Source organism: Vigna unguiculata, chromosome 5, assembly GCF_004118075.2.
Source record: "Vigna unguiculata cultivar IT97K-499-35 chromosome 5, ASM411807v1, whole genome shotgun sequence".
NCBI lineage: Eukaryota > Viridiplantae > Streptophyta > Magnoliopsida > Fabales > Fabaceae > Vigna > Vigna unguiculata.
Window position 1 is genome coordinate 32,569,263 of NC_040283.1, and position 9,763 is coordinate 32,579,025.

The following is a 9,763-nucleotide window of genomic DNA, read 5'->3' on the forward strand; positions in this document are numbered from 1 at the left end:
TAAAGATGTATCGTTATATTTCTTGTAACGTCCCATTTAATTAATAAACCAAATTAAAAGGAAACGTCACATAGAATAACATATTAATGCAGTTCTGGAATATAAATACAACTCCGTACAGTAACCAAGGCACGTCACGATGCCAAAGGCAAACATAAAGGAATAACCACAAAGTTTTCAAAATGAAGCCCAAAGGCCAGACAGTACATGGGCCATTGCCCTAAAAGAAAAGCCTAGTTAACACAAGAAGTCCAGTCCAGGTAGACTATGCAGCGAAATCATCTCTCCCCTATTGACCACGAGTACCTCTCGCATATGCTCTCAGTCATGCATATTCATTCCTCTCATGCCATTATATAATAATCCAATCAAATACAAGCCAAACATTCAAGAACAAGGGAAACACCAAACCAGAACGCACTCTCGCCCAGCGCTTTGCTCAGGCTGAAGGGTCTCGCTCAAGCGAGAGGGTCTCTCGCTCAGGCGAGCTCCCTTCGCCTAGGTAAGAGCTCGACACACAGAAACAATAGCCTATGCGCATTCTCGCTTAGGCGAGACTCCCCTCGCCTGAGCGAGATGTTCACTCGCTCAAAACTGAGTTGGTCGCTTGGGCGACTCCTCGCGTGAAAAGGTCTGGGTGAGTCTCTGCTCATCTCGCCTAGGCGAGACAGGCTCGCTTGGGCGAGATTATCAGATCTCGCCACTATTTCCCTACAACAACCACACATACCAATCCGAACCAACATGCTAAAACGTTCCAAGCATTCACAACATCACACCAAGTATAGACTCTTAGAACAACAACAGAACAACAGAAAAAACGAAATACATGAGTAAGCCATAGCTTCCCTTACTTGGAAAGAGGCTAATATCAGACTCCGACCCTAAGCCAAGGAACTCTGTAGATCCAGGAGCATATTCACTAACTGGAACAGCGGCACAGAAGGATAACAAGGTTACTATCATGAACCCTAACAAAAATCATGAAAACCAACTCAAAAGGAAAGAAGTAAGGTTCAAGAACGAACTTACGTGAGACGGAGCGAACTTTTAAGTTAGCACAAACGAGCGGGAACCAAACCTAGCAGAGCTCTGTTTTAGGGGGAAAGGGAAGAACAAACGATTGTTTTCTGAAAGTGAGAAGTGAAGAGTGTGTTAGGGCAGACTTAGGGTCTGTTTGCGCTTTGGGCCAACCCTAGGCCCAAACGATTTTGGGGTGGCCCCTTTAAAATAATGGCAGCAATGTAAGTGGGCCTTACATTCTCCCTAATTGGTGGAGGTCTATCGTATCATCTCCTCCGCTCCTCATGCCTCGGTTTGGACCGTGATGGCCCGCCAATCCTCTAAGGTTGCTGTGGACGCTGACCCTCCACTTCATTCTTCATCTTCTCCATCACTCGTGCTTTCTCCACTAGTGCAGCAAAGTCATTGATGGACAGAGGGGTTACCATCAAGCAGATGTCTCCTTTGAGACTGTTCTAAAATTTCTGGCATCTCCACTCCTCATCAAGTTGAAGTGTATAGAAGCGATTAAGATGCTTGAACTTCTCAGCATAGTCCACCACTGTCTTGTTCCCCTGTGTTAGTTGGAGGAACTCCACCTCATTGGCATACTTGACACTGTTGGGGAAATACTCAGAGAGGAATTTCCCTTTGAAGGCCTTCCAAGTCACAGGCTCACCTCTCTCCTCCATGATGGATTTTGTACTGATCCACCAGTGTTCAGCTTCTCCGGTGAGCATATAAATTGCAAAAGTCAACCTGTTGTCTACTAGACACATCTTCACATCGAAGATTCTCTCCAGGTCCTTCAGCCACCGGTCTGCTGCATCCGGGGTAGTCTTCCCGTTGAATTTTACCGGGTGGTGTTTGAGAAAATCTTCTAGACTCCATTCCCTTATTACAGGTCGTGGCTCGAAACCAAATACAAGGCCAACTGCCATGTTCTCCTCCAATTGGTGGAGGGCCTCCACTCTTGCAGCCTCCATCTGCTGCATCAACAGCTGTTACTGCACGAGTGTCGCTGCCTGTCGCTGCATTGATGCTTCATGTTGTTACATCATCGTCGTACTCTACTACGTCATGACAACCACCATTGCCTCGATTGCTCTCCCGATATCTGGCACATCACCCTGGGAGGATTGTAGAGTCCTACAAGATGGTGCCATAGTTCACTAGCATACAGGAAATCACTTGGTTAGTGTAACATCCCTACTATAAATTACTTAATTAAATAAATAAAATAAAATAAAATATAGAAAATCAATCAACAAAATTTTATTATTTCCAAAGGCGGGAAAATTCAAATTATTTTTTAACACGCCATAATTTAAACATAACTAAATAATAATAATCTTATTACAAGTTTTCAAAATTGAACATAATGAAAGAACATCATAAAAAAACCCTAGCTCAAGAGCCCCCAAGCTAGCTCTCTCTCCGTCTCCATGCATCACCAGCATCACCTGTAACATCATCTGCTCCTGCGTAACGAATCACACGATCATCGCCAAACATAAACAAAAAGGGTGAGCTAAGAAAAACAATCAATTAATTTAATAAACTTAACAATACACCCAATTATTTTATTCTAGTTAGTTCTTGGCCAACACCTTAATTACCAAGGCTTTTCAACCTTCACAACACACTAATAGTTAGCCTTAGATTCAGGGTTTATGATGCTCACACGAACCTACCCGCTCGTGGTCCTGCCTCTACGAACCTCTCCGCTCGTAGTCGTGCTCTACGGACCTACCCGCCCATTGTCCAACACACGTGATCCACTAGCTACGTACCTCCCTGCAAGTAGCATCTCTTAAGTGTGAGCACGGAACATACGAACCTACCTCGCTCGTATCCCCACACGAGAGTAACAGGGTATTAACCTCCCCGCTCATACCATCACGTGTTCACCACCATCCATGAACCTACCCGCTCATGGCACAACATCCCCTAATCCAAGTTTCACATTACAGCATGATAACGAAAACAAGAAAAGCACACTACGCTACACAAGGTACATACTCAACCAGGTCTTAGGGATTCTAATGCTTCCACGAACCTGCCCGCTCATGGTCTAACTCTACGAACCTACCCGCTCGTAGTCCTACTCTATGGACCTCCCCGCTCGTAGTCCAACACACATGATCCACCAACTACGAACCTTCCCGCTTGTAGCATCTCTCAAGTGTGAGCACGGAACATACGAACCTCCCCACTCGTATCCCCACACGAGAGTATCAGGAGATGAACCTCGCCGCTCATATCATCACGTGTTCATCACTAGTCATGAACCTACCCGCTCATGACAACATCAAGCATATCCCAGACCAGGACCAACACAATAAGTCATGCAAAACATATCACAGCGCACCCTGCCACTACACCATCGCCTAGCGCAGCCTAAGCGCGACTAAGTGAAATGGCAGTACAGACCGCCTGGCGGTTCCACATCACCGCTAGGGGCCACAACTCACAAGACATTCATGTTTTCTACTATTGCTTGGCGATTCAGTCTACACTGCTAGACACTACACCAGTAATGTGACACTACTGGTTTTTGGTACTCTAATTCATTTCCTTGAATTCAACCATTCAATTCTCAAACATCCAGAAATCAACATACACATTCATATATTCCAAATTACAACATCACAACACATATGCATCTTTCAAGTATAAGCACACATTCCTCTCTTTTATAATTCATATATACTTACCTCTTAAATCAATTCCAACACACACTTTATTTTCCCATTCTCATTTTACCAACCCTTTGCATGCTTACAATTCACAAACCCCACAGAAGACACAATGAAAGTTATATACTTATTTCGCATACCCTCGCAATTCCATTACATTTAAAGTATGATTATCATGTTCCCATACTTTCCCAAAACCTGTCATGATCATGCAACACTCGGTCATAGTGATATCATCAATAATGACCCTTATTCATACACTTATAACATCATACATTCGAGCTAACACACACACACACACACACACACACACACACACACACACACACACATATATATATATATATATATATATATATATATATATATATATATATATATATATATATTCGTCAATCAAGGCCATACCAACACTTAAGCAAACTTAAGCATCCATTGATAATCATATTATTAGGGAATTAAAACAACCAATCATGAGTGATGTATATCTCTAGCTGCAGAAATCCAATTCCAATCTCCACCGTTCAAGTGACGAATAACATGTTATAAATCTCCTGTCAAAATTTCACATAAATCGGACGGTTAACAAGGAAACACAATTTTACGAAAACTGCACAAACTAGAAAAATATGTGGCGCCTACCACCTAAAAAATCAAAGCTTGGCGCCTGGCGATATCAAAGTTGCGCCCGGCGGTTTCTGCTGTGCGTAAAGTAAGAAAAATAGCGTTTTTCACAGTGTTTGCATTGCCTGGCGGAGTCACCCTTGCCGACAGGCTGTTGATCACAAAAACCCATAATTGGGTTACATGCGTCGCTTGGTGGCAAATTCAAATCCGCCAGGCGATTTTTGGGAATTTTTCCAGAAACTCGAAAACACCACGATTTGGGATTATGTAGGGCATCATGATCATACATTACAATACCAAACAATCATAAAGCATGTATATACGTGAAGGAACTCCCCTAACCTGTTAATCCTTGCTCAAAATGGAGGAATCAAGACTTCTGTTGTGCCACCACTAGTCCAACCTTGGTCTTCTCCCAATACACTTGATGCTCTTATCAATTTCCACATAACACTCACCTTCAGACCCTCTTTTCCACTATCAAATTCGTTTTTCTTTACCCCTTCACATTTTTCTCTTTTTCTTCACCCAAAAACTCTCTAATTAGACCCTTAACTAAGCCTTAATGCTTGTTAATGATAGGGGAAACGAAAATGGCTTTGAATTAGGTGTTAACGACCATTCAAAGACCATTATTGGTTGTCTCCCAGCCCACTAAGCTGCCTCCCTTGGCAACTAGGGTTTTATGCCTTTTCATCTCCATGCCAAAGGAAATTCTGGCAAAAAGAAAGTTAAATTTGTTCTTAGTAAGGTTTGAACCCACAACCACTCAATTACAAAGTCAATGCATAACCAATTCAACCAATTCATGTTTCGCGATAATTCCTATAATAAGGTTTTATCTCCCACGACCCGCATTTGTTAAATAATGATTTATTTAGTTATTTAAATATCTCGGGTCTTACAGTTAGGCTTGATAAGATAGGAATTTAACTAAGAACACTCAGAAAGACACAGAGAAAGCTAAGTGGACATCTAAGTCCACAGACCCAAGGAATGACCGCTCTGTTACCATAAATGCAACGTCCCATTTAATTAATAAACCAATTTAAAAGGAAACATCACATAGAATAACATATTAACGCAGTCCTGGAGTACAAATACAATTCCGTACAGTAACCAAGGCACACCATGATGCCAAAGGAAAACATAAAGGAATAACGACAAAGTTTTCAAAATGAGGCTCAAAGGCCAAACAGTACATGGGCCATTTCCCTAAAAGAAAAGCCTAGTTAACACAAGAAGTCCAGCCCAGGTAGACTATGCAGTGAAATCATCTCTCCCCTGTTGACCACGAGTACCTCTCGCATCTGCTCCCATCAATAAATTGATGATCATCGCAAAAGTAGAGGAACAACATACAAAGCAATCAAACAAACAAAGGGTAAGCTAGAGCCAAAAGTGGTTTTATCATGCAATCATATATACTTTCACAGTCCAATATACATACATCATTCAAGTATGTTATGACCTTCCAATCAATACACTAAGACTCGACTTGACTCATCCGGATACATATAATCTAGTCGGATTCAGTGGATGCTTGCACTTGTGGTGGATATCTCTGCTCACCCCGAGCTATGTGTTACAAGTGTTACAATGTTTCAATCCCGCACACACAAGGTTAGCCCTTAGTGAGTTTTAGGCCTTCTGCTACTCTCACGATAATAGTCAGTTGCTCTAAGTAAGACTAACTGACTCCTTAGAGTGTCAGGATGCAACCTTACCTTGAATCCTTACCAGACTATATAGATGGGGCACTACCATGGAGACCCACTAACAAGGGTCATGGAATTACGTCCCGACCATTAAAGCATGACCCTGAAATCTCACCTAGAGATTTCAAGGAATTACGCACTGACCATAGACCAAACATATTCAAACAACTAAGTAATATTTATCATCCATGCATATATATTATGTCAACCTTTATAACCAACCTCTTTCATGTTCCAGGTCAAACCCATACCAACTCATCATACTCCATCCATGAATATAGAATTTCAACTCATCTCATTACCATGCCACTTTCATAACCAACCATTCCATGTTCATTACATGCCAAGAATTATTCAAGTTCGTCATTCACAACTAATACACCCTCCCATTCATGCATATTCATTCCCCTCATGCCATTATATAATAATCCAATCAAATACAAGCCAAACATCCAAGAACAAGGGAAACACCAAACCAGAACGCACTCTCACCCAACGCTTTGCCCAGGCTGAAGGGTCTCGCTCAAGCGAGAGGGTCTCTCGCTCAGCGAGTTCCCTTCGCCTAGGCGAGAGCTCGACACACAGAAACAGTGGCCTATGCGCATTCTCGCTCGCTCAAAACGGAGATGGTTGCCTGAGCGACCCCTCGCGTGAAAAGGTCTGGGCGAGTCTATGCTCATCTCCCCTAGGCGAGACAGGCTCGCTTGGGCGAGATTATCAGATCTCGCAACTGTTTCCCTGCAACAACCACACTTACCAATCCGAACCAACATGATAAAACATTCCAAGCATTCACAACATCACACCAAGCGTAGACTCTTAAAATAACAACAGAACAACAGGAAAAACAAAATACATAAGTAAGCCATAGCTTCCCTTACCTGAAAAGGGACTAATATCAAACTCCGACCCTAAGCCAAAGAACTTCGTAGATCCAGGAGCAGATTCACTAACTGGAACAGCGGCACAGAAGGATAACATGGTTACTATCGTGAATCCTAACAGAAACCACGAAAACCAACTTAGAAGGAAAGGAGTAAGGTTCAAGGACCAACTTACGTGAGACAGAGCGAACTTTTGAGTGAGCACAAACGAGCGGGAACCAAACCCTAACAGAGCTTTGTTTTAGGGGGAAAGGGAAGAACAAACAACTATTTTCTGAATGTGAGAAGTGAAGAGTGTGTTAGGGCAGACTTAGGGTCTGTTTGTCCTTTGGATCAGTCCTAGGCTCAACCGATTTTGGAGTGACCCTTTAAAATAAGGGCAGCAACGTAAGTGACCTTACATTTCTTACAATAATAATATATTACAGTAACAATATGTACTTTTATGAAATTTATATTGTATGTAACACAAATAATATTTGAATTCGTTACAAAGTGTAATAAGTCGTGTTTGATATATCATAAGGAAATAATATAAATTGTTTATAATCACGATCTATATTAGTTAATGTTGTACATAATAATTAACTATGCATTCTTATGTATAATAATAATTATTATAATATTATAATAATAATAATAAACTAATAATAATGGTCATAATAATAAAATAATAGAAATAATAATAAATATTAATATATTATTAGTTTTGTGTAATAAAACAATATTATTGAACGATCAAAATCAATGATTAAACTTTTTGTGCTATATATTATAATAAAATAAAATATGTATGCAAATATTGTTCATATAATAAATATATGTATACTATCCTTGTGTAGCCTGTAAAAAATTATTTTAATAATACTAATAAAAATAACAATGCAAAATAATAAAAATAGTAAAATAACAATAATTTTAATGATAAAAATACTAATAATATTAAATATTTATTAGTGCTAATAATATTAATAGTAATATTAAGTCAAATAATAATAATAATAATCTTAATATTAATAATAGTCTATATTGTAAATGATGGATCAGGTACAAAATAAAAATAAAAATAATAATAATAAGAATGGAAAATAGTAATAATTATAATAAAAGAATAATAGTAATACTAACTACTACTTAGAGCTGTCAAAATGGGTCACCCGACCCAACCTGGTTCGGCTCGCGACGGGTTGGCCACTTAGTGGGTCAACCCAACTCGATTCACTTATTAACGAGCCAACAAAATTAGAACCCGACCCGACCCACCACGAGTTGGCGGGTTACACGGGTTGGCTCACTGGCTCACTTAATTAAAAAAAACACACAAATTTTTTTCTTCAATTTGAAGAAAACTAAATTGTAATTTCGATTAAAATCTAGATAAACTTCAATACAATCCAAATAAAATCCCAAATTATGTTAAACTTGTTCTTGTAAAGAACAAATAAGATCGATTAGGCACAAGTATCACCTTACCCATATAGTCCGCTATCTCCTCGATTGGGTTCTTTCCGTTTGGCATATATCGGTTTGAACCCGGGAGGAGTTACCTAGAGAATGGACTCCGAAGCCTAAGTTAGCGAAAGCCCTTGAAAAGTCAAATCAGGTGATTAATGAAGTAATAAATGCGTACCTTTAATCTGTGGGGTCCAAGTGTATTTATAGATTATTAATTGTGTTTGACCATTTCATGGACTAGGCCCTAGCTTGGGCTAAAGGTGGGCCCCTAGTCCTGACTATCGTGGACTGGCTGTTTCTTAGGTGTTTTGGCTTCGCCAAGTCTTTTAGAAGGGTTTGATCCGGTTACTTTCCTAGTTGGCTTATGTCGTCATTGTTCGTATACTGTCCTAGGTTGGTCGTTCCTTTAGCGACTTTGATTATGGGTTTAGGCCGGTTAGGCTTATGTCAGCCTAAGCCGGATACCTGGGTTGTTTCTGGTATAGATGTGGTGATTGTTTATTGTTATTATTTGGTTAAGTTGGCCAAGTATGATACACCAGTTCCCCAGCCTTTGCCGATATAAGTGTGTTGGTGAAGGATGATATGTGCTGATGTGCTAGCATGACCGGCTAGGTGTGATACACCAGTCCCCCAGCCTTTAAATGTGATGAACAGTGTGAAGGCTAAAAGATATGAAGGGATTTCAGGTAGGTGAAGGGGTTTGTGGCAGGTGAAGGGGTGTCAAAAATCTGATCTATAGAGGTTTGACACCGTCATTTTGATACTTTATGATGATTGAAATAAGTTGTGTTTTTTGGCGGGAAGGAGTTGTGACGTTTGAGATTCGTGTCTATAAATGAAGATAATGTTGGCAGTGCATTCACTTTGTTTCATTTGCAAAAAATCTATTCGCGTGTGTTTTAGAGTTGTCCGATATCTTCCTTACCTCCTCCGTCATCTTAAAAGAATCAGGTATGTCTAGTAGTAGTGATAGGGTTTCGTTGTCAAGTTTGGGTAGTGAGCGGTCTGGAAATAGTGGAAGTAGTCGAGACGATACTAGTGATAGGGAAGAAATAGGTAATATAGGGAGGATTCCAATGGAGAGGGTGGTTGAAGTTAGGGAAGACCCACCCGAGGAGTTGGTGGAGAGTAGTTGGTCGGCGAAGGCCGGGTACGAATGGGTGGCGGCAGACATGCGGACACAGTAATCGTTGTTTCGATGGTCGCGTTTACTGAGATCGTGGTTAAACTGCACACCACTTTTTGAGAAAGGTGCTCAGAGGGACATAGTGGTGCCAGAGAGAGTGACCGTTGTGGAATGTGTTTGCCACGATCGAGAAGTAGCAGCCGAAGAGTTTTTCTATATAAATATGTGCCATTTCTCGCAACTACACAT

General features: G+C 40.6%; 1 protein-coding gene across 1 annotated transcript; it reads right to left on the reverse strand.

The window, feature by feature from the left end:
• Positions 1-1,478: 1,478 nt before the first annotated feature.
• Positions 1,479-1,988, reverse strand: LOC114184627. The gene has a single exon (XM_028071944.1). It carries the CDS (start codon positions 1,986-1,988, stop codon positions 1,479-1,481), a length of 510 nt encoding a protein of 169 aa, XP_027927745.1.
• Positions 1,989-9,763: the final 7,775 nt, after the last annotated feature.